Source organism: Musca autumnalis, unplaced genomic scaffold, assembly GCF_047663935.1.
Source record: "Musca autumnalis isolate F117 unplaced genomic scaffold, ASM4766393v1 scaffold_4, whole genome shotgun sequence".
Classification (NCBI taxonomy): Eukaryota; Metazoa; Arthropoda; class Insecta; order Diptera; family Muscidae; genus Musca; species Musca autumnalis.
The window spans coordinates 37279078-37299334 of NW_027411977.1; the positions used below are offsets into that span (position 1 = coordinate 37279078).

The following is a 20257-nucleotide window of genomic DNA, read 5'->3' on the forward strand; positions in this document are numbered from 1 at the left end:
AGTGTCGTGTTGCTACCGAAGAAAAAAATGCGGCATATAGGGCTACTTTACAATCAGTAGCAACGCGTAGCGCACGAGAGAGGTATCGGGAGAAAAGGAGAGAGGAGAAACGTCTTTTCCGCAGGAAAAAGAGAGAAATGGAAAAGAGGGAGTGTAAACAAATGGAGATGTACAGGAGACAGAACGAAGTCCGAAAATTCTACCAAAGAGTGAAGCATCAAACTGATGGCTTTGGTACAGGAATATCCTCCTGTAGAGATCAACAAGGTAATTTGGTAACTGATACAGATAGTGTGCTCAGGATATGGAAAGAACATTTTTCCAAACTGTTGGTATCCGATAGCAGTGAAGAAGGCGAAGATACCACAGATCCAATCCCAGATGATGGTATTGAATGTATACCGCCCAGCCAAGATGAGGTAAGGACAGCAATAAACCGGCTGAAGAATAATAAGGCGGCAGGAGCAGATGGCCTACCAGCCGAGCTGTTCAAAACCGGAGGCGACACGCTGATAAGGTGTATGCATCAGCTAGTTAGCACCATCTGGCAGGAAGAACGCGTACCCGACGATTGGAACGTGAGCATCCTATGTCCAGTCCACAAGAAGGGTGATAAGACTGTGTGCTCCAATTATAGGGGCATAAGTCTGCTCCCTATTGCATATAAGATAGTATCTGGCATATTGTGTGAGAGACTAAAGCCTATGGTCAATGAAATTATTGGACCCTATCAGTGCGGCTTTAGACCTGGCAAATCCACCATTGACCAGATATTTACCTTGAGACAAATCCTGGAAAAGACCCAAGAAATGCAGATCGACACCTTCCATCTTTTCGTCGATTATAAAGCAGCATTCGACAGCCCTATACGTTCAAAGGTGTTCCAAGCCATGTCTGATTTTGGTATCCCCGCAAAGCTCATTCGGCTTTGTAAAATGATTCTAACTGACACAAGATCTTCAGTTAAAATTGGAAAGAACCTCTCCGAAGAGTTTACTACCAAAAGAGGTTTCAGACAAGGAGACGGCCTGTCGTGTGATCTATTCAACATCCTGCTGGAAAAGGTCATACGAGACGCGAAGGTCAAAAGAAATGGAACGATATACACGAACAGCCACATGTTACTGGCTTATGCCGACGACATTGACATCATGGGTCGATCGGTAAAGGAAGTAACTGACACCTTTGCAAAAGTCGAAAGAGAATCTGCTAAAGTTGGTCTGGCAGTAAACGGCGTAAAAACCAAGTTGATGGTATCGACGCGTAATATGTCCATAAACACCGCACCATCTGTGAATGTTGGTACCTATAATTTTGAGGTAGTAAAGGACTTCGTCTACCTCGCGCCGCCATAAACACAACAAATAACATCAGTTGTGAAATACGAAGAAGAATAGTGTTGGCTAACAGATGCTACTTTGGGCTGAGTAAGCAGTTTAGGAATAAAGCCACCTCTCGTCAAACAAAAATAACACTGTACAAAACACTGATACTACCCGTGCTAATGTATGGTTCCGAAGCATGGGTACTTGCTCAAGCAGATAAGGCAGTGCTTTGTGTGTTTGAGAGAAAAATTCTTCGAAAGATCTACGGGCCAATCTGTGTTGACGGCGAATATCGGCGTCGTATGAACATCGAGCTGTATCAACTATACAATGACATCAATATAGTTGAACGAATCGAGATACAACGATTGCGATGGCTAGGCCATGTTATAAGAATGAGTGATGATGAACCCGCTAAAAAGGCGTATAAATACGGGCCGCATGGAGGTTCTCTCTGATCTGGAAGGCCAAAGCTTCATTGGAGCGAACAAGTGAAACGAGATATCACAAAGCTACATATCCCAGATTGGGAAAATACAGCAGCAAACAGAGAGGATTGGAGATTTTTTCTTAGTTCGGCTTATGGAACAAATGTTCTGTAAAAGGCCAGCTAAGTAAAGTAAGTAAGTAAGTATGAATAAACTTATATAACTAAAGTTGTGGACATAGGTCCACGTTTTGGTATAGCCCCCATATAACGGTACCCCCCGATATACGGTATTTTGACGTTTTTAGCTACATTATCAGACCGATGTAGCTATAATTTGACATTTATGGTTCTTAAGTGTTGATAAACTTATATATTAGAAGTTGTGGACATAGGTCCACGTTTTGGTATAGCCCCCATATAACGGTACCCCCCGATTTGCGGTATTTTCACGATTTCAGCTACATTTTCAGACCGATGCACAGTGGTCGAAACCACTGATCTAGCGGCGCGAAATTAATAATTTGGAAACGAATGAAGATATCTTTCTGAAATTTTGCACAAACTCAATCTGTGTCTGTGGGTAATTATGGACTAAATATAAACAACAACAAACAAAAAACATTGTTCCACAACATCCCATACGGAACAAGGGAGACTTCTCTCTAAATATAAACAACATAGGCAAATATTTTGGTATACCCGCCATATAACGGTACCTCCTTATATTCGGTATTTTGAGGATTTAAGCCACCTTTTCCTTCCAAATTAGTTGTAATTTGGTACTTAGGGTTCCTAGTTATGACTAAACCTTTCCACCAAAAATTGTGAACATAGGTCCACGTTTGGGTATAGGCCCCTTTTAAGGTACCTCCCAACTTTCAGTAGTTTGGGGATTTAAAGCTACATTTTCCGACCAAATTAGTTGTAATTTGGTATTTGGGGTTCCCAGTGGACACAAAAATTCTCCCCATATAACCGTACCGACAGATTTTGGGTATTTTGAGGATTTAAGCTATTTTTCAAGACCATTTATCAGCAAGATTTGCAGCTATTTGCAGCTAAATTTTGGTTATTCGGAATCTAGGGAGTCCAATTTAATTATTAAAAAAATAACTGGACCGAACCTCGGTGGACCTTTGTAGTTACGCTCCATTCAACAAAAGTATATTGCACTAAAAACATACAAAAAATAATAATTTTTGAAAATTTATTGCTTTATAACTACACGAAAAAAAAGTCGGCCTCTCTAACATATGTCCCAAACATATTTTGCAGCAAACATATATATGTTTGCAACAGTCCCAAACATAATATATGTTTGGGTGGAAACAAATATATGTTTGGGTGCAAACATATATATGTTTGGGTGCAAAGATATTTATGTTTGGGTGAAAACAATTGTATGTTTGGGTGGAAACAATTTTATGTTTGGGTGCAAACATTTTATATGTTTGGGTGCAAAAAAATACAAACCCAAAAGGCACAAAAAAAAAACAAACACATGCACCAGTGAGCAGGGATGCCAACTGTTCCAAAATAAAAATCGCTACAGCCACATACGCACCATAGGTCTGTAGCGTTTTTTACCTTAAAACTGTTGAGATTCCTGCTTAAACAGTGGTTTTTGTACGTCAAAAATCGCCACAAGTAGCGGGAAAAACACCAAGTTGGCACCCCTGCCAGTGAGCGCTTACTAAGAGCAAGGGAGAGTAAAATTCAATGTAAAACACTTTAAAATGTGTGCTCACTTGCTCTCAGTAAGAACTCACTGGCTATCTCCATAGTATACACACAAATGTTGAGGTTGTTTATTGGAAGGCAAAAGAACAACAAACACATAGGTAGATACAAAATTCCAAAGAAATACATAACACACTTTAATAAAAGAAAAACTGATTGAAATAATTTGTAAATAGTCACACTTTTAAAAAGGAAAAATATATAGAAACGTAGTTGAACGCTTCTCCTTAGTTGTGAAATAAAACAAATTGTCCTCATAGTTGAAATCATCAGCGGGGAATCGGCATCTAGAATCAAATGATTATGTAATGTAATAAATAAATATGGATATGCCATATTTCAGATATAAGTATGTATGTAATTACCAATATTAAATGTGATTTCTTCCTTGTCCAATAAAATAATTTCATTCAACTTTCCGATTCAATTATAAAATGTATTGGGCATTTAATTTATTAAAAAGCACAATTTCTTTAAGAAAACACAAAACACTGATTTATTCACTCACTTTACCGTCTTGACTCTACAAAGGCATCTAAAACACTGAAGAAAGAAATAAAATATAATTCATATTATTTCTTCGTTTCTTATTCTCCTCCTAAGTTGGTTAACAACAACAAAACAAGAAACACACGAGTTTGTCGCATACACGCCACCAAAGCCCCCTTCTTCGCTTCTACGTCTTCTATTATACAATACACACAACTCTTCATTATAAAACAGCAATCCACAACCGCGAGAGCACTGTTATTACTCTCGTTGACAAACATCCTCTCTCCACCCATGAAAAAAATGTTCTAACATAAAAAATATGTTGGTACCTAAACATATCAAATTGAGATATGTTACAAAATGTTGCAAACATATATTTGTTTGGACCCAAACATATTATGTTTGGATCCAAACATTAATTTGTTTGCAACCGGTCCCAAACATATATTTGTTTGGATCCAAACATATTTCTAACATAAATTTTTCTGCGTGTATGTAACTTCAGGCCCCAAACATTTTATTTTAATTTAACCTAAACCCTCCCCTAGCCATAAAAAATAAACTTTGTTTAGTTTTATTACGAATTTATTTAACAATTAAACAAATATGAGATCAGGTTTTTAGCAACAATTTTATTAAAATCTGATCCGTCAAAATTTCTTGCACTTGACACTGAATAACTGAGTGAATATTTACAACAACAAAAAATTAAAAACATAATCTTAGTCAGCAGAGTGTCTGTAATCGATATAATGGCAAACATTTCGCAATTTTATACTTTGATTTTTTGACATTCGCGCCGCTAGATCAATGATTTCGTCCTCTGTGCGATGTAGCTATTATTTGACATTTAGGGTTCTTAAATGTCAATAAACTTATATAACAAAAGTTGTGGACATAGGTCCACGTTTTGGTATAGCCCCATATAACGGTACCCCCCGATTTGCGGTATTTTGACGTTTTTAGCTACATTTTCAGACCGATGTAGCTATAATTTGGCATTTAGGGTTCTTAAATGTCAATAAACTTATAAAACAAAAGTTGTGGAAATAGGTCCACGTTTTGGTATAGCCCCCATATAACGGTACCCCCCGATTTACGGTATTTTGACGGTTTTAGCTACATTTTCAGACCGATTTAGCTATAATTTGACATTTGAAGTTCTTAAATGTTAATAAACTTACATATGTGACAAAACTTGTGGACATAGGTCCACGTTGTGGTATAGCCCCCATATAACGGTACCCCCCATTTACGGTATTTTGACGTTTTTAGCTACATTTTCAGACCAATATAGCTATAATTTGACATTTAGGGTTCTTAAGTGTAACTAAACTTATATAACAAAGGTTATGGACCTAGGTCCACGTTTTGGTATAGCCCCCATATAACGGTACCCCCGATTTACGGCATTTTGACGTTTTTATCTACATTTTCAGACCGATTTAGCTATCAATTGACATTTAGGGTTCTTAAATGTCAATAAACTTATATAACTAGTGGACATAAGTCCACGTTTTGGAATAGCCCCCATATAACGTTACCGCCCGATTTCAGGTATTTTGAGAATTTTACCAACAAGTTTTAACCGAATTATCTGTAATTTGAACATTTGACATTTGAAATTCTTAGTGGTCGCAACACCTCTCCATCAAAAATTGTCAACATAGGTCCATGTTCGGATATAGCTCCCATGTAACGGTACCTCCCAATTTTCAGTAATTTGGCAATTTTAGCTACAATTTTTAACAGAACTAACTGTAATTTGACAATTGAAGGTTGTAGTGGTCACCACACATCTGCATCAACAATTTTCAACATAGCCCCAATATAACGATACTTCCCGATTTTCGGTACTTTGAGGATTTTACTTAAAATGTTTAACCGAACGTAGGTCCATGTTTTTGTATAGCCCCAAAACAAACCTCCCGATTTTCCGTACCTTAGCTTTATTTTTTGGACGAACTTTCTGTAATTTGAAGTTTAAAAGTCAACAAAAATTCTGCAACAAAAATTGTTCATTTAAGTTCATATTTTCGTATAGCCCACATACCTCCGAACTAGCTGTTAATGACATTTGAAGTTCCCATATTATGTACCAATTTTCGGTATTTTGAGGATTCTAGCTGAAATTTTTAATCGAATTAAGAGTTATTTGACATTAAAGGCTCCCATAAAAACTGTCAACATAGGCCCATGTTTTATTATAACTCCTATATAAGAGTACCTCCCAATTTCTAGCCCACCAAAAATTGTCAACAGTTAGATATAGGCACCATAAAAAAGGGCCTCCCGAATGAAGCATTTTATGTACATTATCTGACATTTTAACATATTCACTTAAAGTTGGGGACAGGAATGAATATTTTATGGTGGAGGGTATGAAAAGTTCGGCCCGGCCGAACTTAATGCTTTTTTACTTGTTTTATTTTCTTTTTTATTTTTAATAAAATACAACGTGATTGCTTCCTTTGTCGATGGTCAGACTAGCAAGGTTTCTTGAAACCAATTTCGCTAAAATTTCTTTTCAAGTTTCGTTAGTGTCCACACACGTTAACGTGAAATTTCAGATTTTTTCGTGTCGTCTTTATTTTACCATTCGCGTTTGTTGTGTTTCTCATACCAATAAAAACAAAACAAACATAAACAAACTAAAAACAGCACAAAATAATTAACATTTATAATTAAATTAATATTAATACATAGTTAAATTTTCACTATTTCATTAATTTAATGTTTTTATTAAATCTTTTTATGCTTGCTTTGTTCTTAACATTTGCTTGAGAAAATAAAAATGAAAGAAAATGGAAGAAAAAAATCTTGCAACGAACAACAATAAGAGGCAACACAACAAACACAGAAAACCATGTACATGGGTTTCACTACTTCATACCCCTCGCCTATAAACTTGACGTCGCCATGTTGAAATCGTGCTAGTCTGACCATCGACTTTGTTGGCGGACAAATTGTTCTGTTTTGGCAAGTCAGCTGATTGCTTGCTGGTTTTTGCTGGGAAGGTGTCTGTTTACTTTTTACAATTTTCTAGCAAAAGAGAATAAAAACCCCTTACTCTCTGAGAAAGTTCTTGCTGGACAATTCTTGCTGGGAAAGTAACCAGACAGACTTAATATTCGAGTGCACAGGAAAAAATTCATATGAGCAATGTGCATCGGTTTGGAAACTTAAATTAAGGCCCGTTCTTACATATTTTCTTTAAAATCCCTTTTTGGTATACCTTACTTTAAGAAAAATAAGGAATGAAGTTCGCATTACCAGGGATTTGTTATTACATATTTCATTTCAAGCAAAGTCCCGGTCCACAATATCGTGAATTTCATTAAAAAATTTCATGAAATTAGGCGTTCTTAAATCGAATTCCCCACTAAAGCAATTTTATGATTTTACTCTACTATGGAAGTCGATCTAGAGACGCATAATTTCATGCAATTTTTTCATTGAAATAACTCTAGTGTGGATCGGGACAAAACAGTCTATATAAATCAAATTTACTCAAATCGGATTGGTTGATTTAAATTTGCTCTTAAATTTTTCTTGTTTTTGGGCCACTTTAAATTTTAAAAGGAACACAAAGTTCCTTTTAATTTATCTGACACTTAGTCCCAATTTACATTAGGCGAGTTTACTTGCGGCAATTGTCAGTTTGTAGGTGAGAGAGGGGGCTGAGAGGCAAAGGGTTACCATATGCCTCACCTCTCTCTCCATCAAACTGACAATTGCCGCAAGTAAACTCGCCTAATGTAAATTGGGACTTATTATTAAAGCAAACTTGTAGGAATAAAAACGGGTTATCTGTCCGATATCGGCCAACATTTAACTACAAAAAGGATATAATAACGGGCCTAAGCATATTTACCTCTTTTATAATTGGAGCCATGAATGTTAAATAAAGTTTAACTTCATCATTGCCCATCAATCCAGAAATCATTTCTGCAGTTAAGTCCCTTCAGCCGTAGAAATGATGGAAAACGTTATTTCAATTCAACCCACTGTTCTAGTACGCTGTCAGTCGTCGAACCGCATTATAACACTTCAAATCTGTCATAAATTATTACAGCAGCGACCAGTTCGTATATGATGTGTTATTTGTGCATCACGCGCGCGCTACTACTATTCACGTACTGAAATTAAAAAAGATCAGATAATCTAAAGTAATTAGTCAAAAAAGAAATTCCCCAAAAATCCCCAAATATTTTTCAGATTTCCTCAACATTTTCCCAATTCCCCAAGTCGAAATTTTTTCACCATTTCAAATAAAAATTCCCCAATTTGGGGAAAAATCCCCAATACTGACAACGTTGCCCCTGCCTGAAGACCCAAGAGTTAGACCATGTTTATATTACAGACTTTTGCAGGGTTAACCTTCTTAATGAGGATTTACTTGACGTATACGTAAAGGAATTGACATTTGAAACCCAGTGGGTTTGTTAAATCCGGTTAGAGAGCCTACTCTTGAAATCAACAGGTGTGTAGGCGAACATAAGCGAACAAGTGACTAGACCACCTGGTACAACTCTAGTTGGTACGTTTCGTTAATCAGCCAATGGCTCCCACGATAAGACCCAAACTGACTTGAGAGTCATACAAAGGCGTGTCATTTTCATGATCTAGGAAGAGGGGTCCAACGTTACAAGAGGAACCCCCTAGATCAACAAGCCTATCAGTCAGGATTGAATAGCAATATCAGACGCAATAAATAAATAATCGCATAATGTCGCATGATGTTTTCTGGCCTGCGAAACGAATCCAGGAATTCGGTGTGCTAGATTGTACCACGGTGGAACCCGAGACTCATATTAGTGGCGACAAAATTCCTCCTTAGAAAAATAAGAAAAAAACAAATTCTCAATGATTACCTAATGTAGTACGCAGAAAATTCAACTGTTCCTCAGCATGTAGCTTATATATATATGGATATGGTACTTTTATGGTACGACTATGGCTTTAGATTATACAAACATAAAGAAATATATATATATATATATATATAATTGTTCCACAAACATCCCACACGGGACAAGGAACACTTCTCTCATATCAATGAGTGCACCCCGATTCATATCAGCTCAATGATATGGGACCTACTGTTTATCGCCGAGTCCGAACGGCGTGTCTTAAGACACCACTTTGTAGAGAAGTTTTACATGGCTGAAATACTCAGGAAATGTCGCCAACATTACTGAGGGGTATTTTTCCACTGTTAAAAATTTTGATGTTGACTGGCCGGGGAATCGAACCCACGACGTTCAGCGTGCAAGGCGGGTGTGCATACCATTGCACCACGGTGGCACCCATGGCACAAAAATAAATAAATGAAATGAAAAATATAGCTAAGGGAACGGTCTATGTAAGGATATATTATAGACGTTTTAGAATACCTATCAATGCAGCCGAATATGATCTAAATGTGGTTTACTACATTTTTAGTGAGTGGGGATTATGTCCTATCGGACCCTAAAAATTACCCAACATGAGCAATGCACGAGCATTTATATAGAACCACATACGAGGGCGGTTCGGAAACTTCTTAGCCTATCAATGAAAGAGAATAGTTAGTTTTTCAAAAATATTTTTATTTTTCAATATAATCTCCTGAAACTTCAATACACTTAGTCCAACGCTTTTCTAGCAATTCTATCCCTTGATTAAAATAGTTTTCCTCAAGGTCTTCAAAATAGTGGTTTACAACCGTAATTGCATCTTCATTTGAGGTAAAACGCTTGCCAGCAAGACATTTTTTTAGATTTGGGAACAAGTAAAAGTCACTGGGAGCTAAATCAGGAGAATAAGGTGGGTGGTCAAGCAACTCGTACTTTAATTCGTTGATTTTAGCCATTGTTAAAACACTCTTGTGCGCTGGTGCGTTGTCTTGATGAAAAATTATTTTTTTGTGTTGTAAGCCAGGACGTTTTTTCTCGAATTTGTACATTTAATTGATCCAAAAGGTTGCAATAGTACTCTGAATTTATTGTTTTACCCTTTTGCAGATAGTCAATCAATAAAATACCTTTGAAGTCCCAAAAAACCGTTGCCATAACCTTACAAGCCGATTGAATTGTTTTTGCCTTCTTTGGGGCACTTCCTCCAGCTTCAGTCCATTGTTTGGATTGTTCTTTTGTCTCTGGAGTATAGTGGTGGATCCATGTCTCATCAACAGTTATGAAACGACGCTTAAAATCCATTTTATTTCGCTTAAAACGATCCAAACAAGCTTGAGAAATGTTCATTCTTATGCGTTTTTGATCGACTGTTAACAAATGCGGCACCCATCTTGCAGAAAGCTTTTTCATCTGTAGTTCTTCATGCAAAATTAAATGGACTCGATCATTTGAGCTGCCCATGATATTAGCAATTTCACGCACTTTTATTCGTCGATTTCTGTTGTTGTTGCTGTTTTTGGACGTCCACTACGTGGTTCATCTTCAATGCTTGTACGACCACGTTTAAATTCAGCAACCCAATTTTTTACTGTTGCATATGAAGGAGCACTTTCACCTAACACATTCACCATATCATTATGAATTTCTTGTCCCGATAAACTTTTTTTATGTAAATATTTAATGACAGCACGCATTTCTAATTTTTCCATTGTAAAAAATTGCGGATGCGTCTTTTTTGAACACCTGTTTCTATATGAAGGAGTTGCCAGATCGAAACAAAATTTAACATGTGTTCATAACAGAGATGGAAGTTTCCAAAACACTTAACTTTTTTCTGTTTATACCGCGCTTTTTGTGCTAGGCTAAGAAGTTTCCGAACTGCCCTCGTATATGTGATTCCAACTGTCTGGAATAGTGCCTGAATAAAATTGAAATAAATACCCATAAATAAGGGTTCCTAGCATTACGGAGAGTCCATACTACCGAAATATGGGTCTTTGAAGGTCCGAAAAGTCCTTTGTATATAATCTTGCTATTTTTTGAAGGAATAGTGATATGAGTGATATTGTAAAGCTTACGGAATACACTTTCATATATAAATAAGTAATAACAAAATTTTTAAACAGAAAAACTATTAAAAACTATTGTTTTTTTACAATAACCACAATATTTATTTAAATTATCACAGTCATTTTAATTTACAATACATCTATACAATCCATGGTAGAACAAGAAAAGGTAGCAGCAATACCCAGCTGACTGAACTGGGTTGTAGTGTTAGTGTCAAATTTCATATGACATTTTATACATTCATTTCTATTTCGATGTACATTAGGGACATATATTTTTTGAGAAAAGAAATATATCATTCGGAAAAAACCATTTCCCAGAAAGACTTCTTCATATCAATGATATGTAACCTCCTCCAAGTTCAAACGATAAGCCGCGCAGTAAATCCCCGCTTGTAGAGGCGATACAACGTTTGTTAATATGTGAGGTATTTTGTTAAAATTTAAAAAAATAAAGCCCTAATAAACATGTGCTTCTTTGATTTCTAAAACAAAACATTGAAGCAGCTTCTCCTTATTCTATGAATTTCCAGCGACCCCAAACTTTTCTGCAAGAATTCTACTTTCTGCGAGAATTTATGCATTTAGTGGAATGATGTGGAAACATAAAAATTGAAAATGTAACGAATTTTCATTCATGTTTTCCAAAATATTCAAACAAATGTGAAAAATTATTAGTTTTTTAAATTCCAATAATTTATAGACATTTCCTTGTTTTGTTTACAAATACAACTGGCAGTAACGTTACAAACAAAAACAAATTCCTTTGTGGTTGTTGTTCGAGTTGTATTTGTTGTAGTATTAACTTTACCTTGTATTTGTTCTACCATGTATACAATCCATACATATATGTATACAAATATATTTTCAAGTTTTTACAGCTTTTACAGTTGTGTTGTTTTTTATATTGTACCAGCTAAAATCGAATTATTGTATTTAACAAATATTTTAGATGATGATGCAAATTACCATCAAATACCTCTCACAATCGCTTTGTTTTAGCCGACGTTTCGACCTCATCCATGTCCAAACCTTCCCTATCCTCCTCAGGAACAACCACATCCAATACCATAGGGGCTTCGGAAGCATCCCTTTGGATGCTTGGCCAGCGAACCGAAGAAATTCAAAAGAGGATCCTTCCTATTTACCTTGCACCACATCAAAAATATAAATTTCTGCACATAACCGTTGAAAAATATTTTTCTACGTTTATATGCAGAAAGAGACACTTTGAGGTGGCGCCACAAACCCTCTATGGTATTGGTGTGATACCCTGTTTTTGGATCCACAAAATTCACGGAATGATTTACTGTATGGTGAGTAAACCCTTCGTTTTTCAACCTTTCATAAGCCTACAAAAACAAAACATTAATACTACATTAACATCTATACAAGTTTAACACTTACCTTCCAACAATCGGATATTATCACCGATCCGGGTCTGATATACTTCTTTATGAGGGGCAGGATTTCCTTCGAACGGCCTTGGACGGGAAAAATGAAGAATTTATTCGATTCCCGTTCAACTCCGCCCAACACCAATTGCACCTCAACAGCATGACCACGGTGGTATTTCCGCTTGCCGATCTTCGACTCGTCGATTTCCACGATCACTCCGGGGCCGCCAATCTGCAGCTGGGTCTGGGTCGATTTTTATTTTTTGGATTATGGTGGCAAGACAATCTTGTAGTCTTGCCCACATAAAACAAAAACCAATTATCTGGCATATAGAGAGTTGCGATTTCTCCAAAAAAGTTTCTTTGCGTAAGGAACGCTGGACACCGCACCGGAACCCCGAACCAGCTTCTGACACCTGTAAATACAAAATAAAATTATAATTATATGCACATAACTATTATTAATTTACTTACGTCCAGTGCCACCCATCCATAGCACGATTACTGCGATTTAATTCCAGATCATGGCCTTTATCGCACTTTAGCTTCCCAGGATAAGGGATAAAGCCCCACTCCTGTAATTTGGTAATAGCGTTCGCTGATATTGGAAAATTTCATAAATTTCTAACAATTGTAGCTACTCCATGTTTATTTCAATTTAATCAATTAAAAACACTTACTTACAACGATACTTTTAACGGCAATTTTATTATAATATCCTCTTTGCTCCAGTTCGCCAAAAAAGGAATTCACGATTATCATGATAATTGCCACTCCAAAATTTTTCAATTTTAAAAAAGTTCAAAACTCAGCTAAGGTAAGGCCTGTGTACATAAGTTGCCTCACCTGGTTGCCTTGCTTACCTCTGATAAAAGAATAAAAAGGAATAGGGCAACCCAGTTTGAAATTTGCTCGGCCTTCCTTATTCTTTTATATTTATAATGCCAGAAATGAAGCAGGGAAGCAAAGCAACCAGGCAAAGCAGCTTATGTACCCAGGCCTTTACTGCCTACAATTATAATTTGATAAAAACTTTCCAGGCTTTCCTTTGTTATTTTTTTATAAATAGCCGGCCTTCGGCTCGGCTTTGAATACTTTCTCCTATGGACAGATGCAAATCTTGGGAACGGAATCAAAATTTTCTTTAAAATCATAAATATTTCTTTAAATAGCCGGCCTTCGGCCGGGGATTTAAAACTTTCTCCTATGGACAACTGCAAATCTAGGGAACGAAACAAAATTTTTATTCATAAACATCAATTTTTTTGTAAATAGCCGGCCTTCGACCGGGGATTTAAGACTATCTCCTATGGACAGGTGCAAATCTAGGGAAGGGAAGCAACATTTTCTTTAAAATCATAAATTTTTCTTTAAATAGCCGGCCTACGGCCGTTGATTTAAGACTTTCTCCTATGGAAAAGTGCAAATGTAGGGAACGAAACAAAATTTTCTTCAAAATCATCAATTCTTCGCTAAATAGACGGCCTTCGGCCGGGGATTTAAGACTTTCTCCTATGGACAGGTGCAAATCTAGGGAACGGAAACAAAATTTGCTTTTTAAACGTTTGTTTTCTTCATATATTTGACAGTACAATGAATATATAATACAGTCGATATACAATACTATTATATTCATATTCCATTCTCAAAACAAAAAGTTTTGACTCATCATACACCTACCCCCCATGCCAAGTGCGGATATTATTCGAATGTTCACTACAAAAATTCGAAAGTGATATTATTTTCGAATAGTAGGCAATGCTTTTTTCGATAGTGTAGGCAAAGAAATAAATTTTTTGGAATTGTTGTCAAATTTGATTTTTTGAAATTAAAATCATTTTGAAAAAGTTTCTTGTGAGATCGTTTATTTAATTCAATTTCAAGAGTTTGGTGTATTTATAAGTTCTGTAAACAATAATCGCGAGATTTTTCTGTGAGTGAGTGTGATATGCCTTATAAAAGAAAAAGTAGAACAAATTTGTGTGAAACGAAGCATGTAATCGAAAACGACTTTTGATTCAGATGACGAGATGTATGTCCTTGAAAGAAGTGGGAACATATTGCCGGAAGAATCCATTGAAGGTGAGTCTCCTGGCGTTGAAGAACGTTTGGCGATGGTTTACGTCCCTGGAAGAAGTGGACACATAGTTTCAGAAGATTCAATCGATGTCGAGCCTTCTGACTTTCAAGAACATGGGTTTCTGTTAACAATATTAGTAATCAGGCTGCTAATAACTTGCTACAAATGTTGGCAGAAAAGATTGTCAATCTTCTAAAAGACGTACGTACATCAAAATCTACACCGCGCAACGTATTGTTGACCCTGGCGAGTACGTTCACTACGGTATTAAAGACGCGCTTACAGATTTTTTGAGTTAATGTCAGTACGGTTGTTCAGATATCTCCCTTAATGTAAATATCGATGGGCTGCCACTGTTTTTTGGCGTGGAACAGCAACTAAAGTTTGCATAAGAGGGTCAGTTATAAGGACCGCAATTCGGAGTAAGTATATTTATATTAAGTCTATTTTAAATAATAATTTTAAACATATATCTTTTCTCTCGTTTTAAAGGTGCATTTAAGCAACGATTTCCCTTGGATGATTCCGATTTTGATAGGATATCACAAAAGCATTTTCAATACGCTCATGACAGAGTTGTAAAAGCCGCGAAATGCCAAATGAAAAAGCAAAAGTTCGATGAATCTCAAAAAGAAAATGGAGAAATTTAAATATACATAGTCCTAGTTTCTCCCGCTGTTTAAAAAATTGTTATGTTTTCTGTTATTGTTATGTTTTCTGTTTGTTTTGCATTTCTTACATTGAATTATATCATTTCTTTATTTTTGCAACACACTTTCCTATTAACTAACTTAATAAAAATACATGTCTTAAAATTTACCTAAAATACCAGTTTTATTATTGGGGAACGGATGGAAAATGAAACACAAAAAACATTGATAATAATAACATTAAAGAGCTTCTAGCGATACCTAAATTGAATCGTTAAAGTATCCTTAAATTATATGTTATTGTATTGTTTTGGATTTGAAAATAATATTACTATCGATACTTCGAAAATGAAAGTTTTACTGCCACAAACTGAGCGACCAGTGAATCGTTCTTGATTCGTTTTCGTGTGTCGTTCTCGAACAAAATATCCGTAAAACTCTCGCAAAACATCCGAAAAAGAATCGTTTGCGATAGCAATGGTATGGGGGGTATATACATATATACAATACATTTCGTAAGCTTTATAATGAAACCCATATTATCATTATTCCTTCAAAAAATAGCAAAGTTATATACAAGGACTTTTCGGACCTTCAAAGACCCATATTTCGGTAGTATCGACTCTCCGTAATACTAGGAACCCTTATTTATACAATATACTTCATAAGTTTTAAAACGGTACCCATATTATTACTATCCGTTCTGAAATAGTGAAGTTATATACAAAGGAATTTTCGGAACTTTGGAGGCCCATATCTCGGGAACTATGGACCTCCGCAATAAATGTTATATATATGTATTTGTGATCAGGGTGATGAGACCTACCTGTAAAAAAATTTGGTCCATATTCGAGCTTAAGGAAGCATTCAACTTAAGCCCCAAATTAAATAGCTCTTTCATAAATATTGCGAGCTGTATCTTGATTTCAACAGATGGTGGATATGGTTATATACTTTATAGAGTCTCCGACGAATATGACGATGTGTTACAAACGATATTGCAACATTCTTCAGATTTCATAGATAAGAGCCTCTGTTGTTATTTTCTTACTGAACAAATCATTTTTCAATTTCCATACAAAATAATAATAAAAAGTGCCTTTTCAATGAAAAAAGGAATGTTTTATTACTCTTTGAAATTTTTATTTTTCCATACCTGCCTCTTCTTCGTTTCCGCAGCTGCGACATTAGTCATAGAGTTGTATATGCATGCATGGTTACCAATATAAACCGTTACCGTTACAAACAAAAAACACACTTTGCCCAAATTTCGGAGTTCTATCTCAATTTTTGTGGAAGCTAACTTGCCACAGACGGACGGTCAGATCGACTCTGAATTTGGTGGGTACTGGTAATGCAGTGAGGGGACAATAGACCCATTCCTATGACATCCCCATTTTAAATTCACCAGTCTATAGCATTGCGAGTAGTTTGAGTGGTAACTAGTTGTGTTTACCAGTAACCAGCAAAATTGCTAGTTATTCCCTACTTACCAGAACAACTGGGAATGTTGACATCAAAATTTGATAGTGTAAGGCCCGCTTAACAGAAACAGTTATATTACACATGAACACATTTTTTAGAAATATATATTTATTTTTATTATTAACATGGAATGAAGTTAATAGTTAACAATATACTCCTTATTCCGTCAGCTTTATACCCATGGACAATCCCAACAGTACAGATACCAAACTAATTTTATAACCATATAAAAACATTTTGGCGAAAATAGTCGATTAAAAATGTTTGGTATATGTAGACATGGGTTTGATGTTAAACCATTGTTCCTTAAGAAAAAGGAAAACAAAAAGCATACCCCAAAAACACTTAAAAGTGACTCCAATTAACTTATTCTGTAATAACAAGTTTTTGTGGTCTTTGGTTAACATTTCTTTGTTGGCCAAAACGTACATTCGATAATGTCTGTGAGTAGAATTCTGGAACAAGGAACATTTAAGTGTTATATTTTACATACAAACATTTAGTGTATATTTAAGTTTATAAGTTTCATTGATAGTTTTAAGTATTTAGTTTTTTGGTACAATTCACTGGTACATTGTTGCTTGTTAGTCTTCGTGCACTCTAGTCATCTCTTGGTTGTGGATAGAATTGTGTTAAGGTTTTCGATATTTCCTGAGCTAGTTCGATCGATGAGGCAGCTAAAACGCGACGAGACATCATATCAAAATCACCACCAGCCGGGTCAATAACAACACCACCTGCCTCACGAACTATGAGATCACCGGCGCATACATCCCAGGCATGTATGCCAAATTCATAGTTGGCATCGGCGGCACCCAAGGCAACCATGGACATGTTAAGGGCAGCCGAACCCAAGACACGTATACTAAGGAAAAAGTACCATAAATTGTGGGGTTAATAGTTATAAATATGAATGCGCCTCCAAATGCTTACCCATGAGCTTTGGCAGCCATTTTCTGGAAATTTTCATTTACCACCTTCATTTTCTCCGGATCTCGAGTTGTACCAAATTCACTGGTTATTAATGCCTTGGCTAAGTCTTTTTGACCACTAACTTTAATCGCCTTGCCATTATAGAAAGCTCCCTGACCGCGGCGGGCAGTGAAGCGCTGTTTCAACATTGGATTATAAACAATTCCCAGTTCGGTAACTTTGTTGACCACCAAACCCACTGATATACAGGAATGTGGAAATGCATGTACAAAATTCATGGTACCATCAACAGGATCAATAATCCAGGTGGGTGCGTCGGTGAGTTTTTTGGGTGCCCCTTCGGCACTGCTTTCTTCTTCGCCTATGAATCTGGAAAATGGAAAAAATTCATTTGAAAGTTTAAGAAAATATGGAGTAAAAAGTTATATATTGGAATCTTTATAGACGATCAGGGAGTCTCAATAGATGACCAGAGAGTTTTATAGGAGACCTGGGAGCCTTTATATGTGGCCAGGGGGTCTTTATAGAGGAACAGGGAGTCTTTATAGGAGACCACAGAGGCCCAATAGACCACCAGAGAGCCTTTATCGACGACCAAGGAGCCTCAATAGACGATCAAGGAGTTTTTATAGATAACTAGAGAGTTTTTTAGGCAACCTGAGAGTCGTTATTGATCACCAAGGGGTCTTTATATTACTGGGGAGTCTTTATATGCGACATGGAAATCTTTAAAAATGAACAGGTAGTCTTTATAGATGATCTGGAATATTTGTAGACGACCCGGCGGTCTTTTTAGAAGATCAGAGAGTCTTTATAAACGACAAGGAAACGGCATCTGTTCAGTCTGCACCACTGATACGATATTTAAGACTATATTCCAGACAGAGGGGCCCAAGCAGTAGAACAATGGGTACGCGTTTTCGATGCAGAATAAAGTTAACAAATATTGGATCCTAATTGAACTAGGGTTTTAGTCCCTTTATACACTAGGGATTTGTGTTCCTAGGAGCTAAATACTAAAATATACACCATAGTATTTTACAATTGAAAAAAGCATCTTACTTATGATCTGGAAACTGTTCCTTAATGCCATTCATCAATAGATTTTCCACCTCCTTGTCCGTCTCGGTAACCAAATCAATATCACCCTGTTTGCAAACGAATTCTTGACGTGTTTCATTACGATGGGCTATAATCTGAAATGAAGGGTAGAGGGAATACAGTGATTGATATTTTGCAAAACTAAACACTGATGTGCATAAATTTCTGAATGAGTGGGAGTGTAAATAATTGATAAGTTTGTTTTATTTTTATAATTCTACTCACATCTCCTGCCTTGTTAACCAATTCCGACACCACTTCAAAACATTTCTCAAGATCTACGTTCTCAGCCATTTTAAAAAGTTTGCGATAGCCACACAGAAACTTCGAGTTGTTGGGAGCAAATAAAAACAATCTTCCTATCGCCAGCACAATGTTTTTATTTATGAAAAATTAATTTAAACAGCGACAACAAAACAAACAACACGGCAACAACCGCAAAATTTTATCTAATTGAATTAATGAAGTGGAGCAAAGACAACTAAATTAAAAGCGTTCCCAAAAAAGGAAAAAATATCTGGTTTGTTTACGAATATGCGAAGAAGGGGAATTCATTGATGATTCTGTCACCTTAATAATGCCCCCAAAAATAATTACCTCTTTAGTTTGTTATGGCAATACCATAGTTGAAATAGAAATAAATCGTGAGTACGGCAACACTTCTTCATTTGTGACAGTTGGCAGTTAAATGCGCTAAAAATCGGTCGTGTTGTGGAAAAATAACAAATTGTTAAGTCGATGGTCAGACTAGCAAGGTTTCTTGAAACCAATTTCGTAAAAGTTTCTTTTCAAGTTTCGTTAGCGTCCACGCAAGTTAACGTGAAATTCAAGATTTTTTCAATTTGAAATACATATATGTATTTTGTTTTTTTTTTTAATACGCAACCGCAACACGCAAAGTTATAGGTTTTGCCCTATTCATTAATAAAATACGAAGAGTTTTAATAAGATATACAGTGACGTCTCTCCCACTTTCGTTTGCTATGGCAATACCGTAGTTCGTAAAGAGTAAACAGAATCCACTTAACGACAATCCTGAGAGCAAACATAAAATACGTTATGACAGTTCGTAATTAAATGCACAAAAAATCGGAAATTTGCCAAGATTTAACTTTCGAAATTCGAAAAAAATCAGTCGTGGAATGAGCTGAAATGAAAATGAAAAAGAAGAGCCTTACAAATGATTGACACGTTACATTCACATATCAAATAAAAGTTCCACAGTTGTGTTTTATTGTTATAAACCACCCTGTTAACCATTTATTGTTGTGTCTTTAGCAAAGACATAAATACAACAAGATAAGACATTTCTTTTGCTATCATTCTTCAGTGAATGGCTTTTGAATTTAACATAATGTTATGTTACGATATGGTGATATAACATTTTTTTCTTTTATACATTTTTACGTATTTAACCGAATTTACCGATCCAATTGACATAGAATTATTCTTGAATAGATCCTTGAATTCATAAGTTTCGTTTCTGATACCATTACATGAAATGTTCCTCCTTGGTTGCGATTTTGAATTAAATGCAACCTGTTAAGGGTAATGTTTCTATACATAGTTTCGGAAACATTTTTTTGTTGCATGCATTTTGTCAGGTCTTTATTACTTTATGTCTTTGCTTTAGTGAGCAAAGAAAAATTGAGATATT

The 20257-nt window shown here is 35.9% G+C and overlaps 1 protein-coding gene across 1 annotated transcript; it reads right to left on the bottom strand.

The window, feature by feature from the left end:
• Positions 1-16656: 16656 nt before the first annotated feature.
• LOC141403999 (inositol monophosphatase 1-like) lies at positions 16657-19128 on the bottom strand. Its single transcript, XM_073987167.1, has 4 exons — positions 18826-19128; positions 18562-18695; positions 17500-17868; positions 16657-17431 (listed from the first exon to the last, which is right to left on the bottom strand). Exons 1-4 carry the CDS (start codon positions 18892-18894, stop codon positions 17167-17169), a joined length of 837 nt encoding a protein of 278 aa, XP_073843268.1. The 5' UTR covers positions 18895-19128; the 3' UTR covers positions 16657-17166.
• Positions 19129-20257: the final 1129 nt, after the last annotated feature.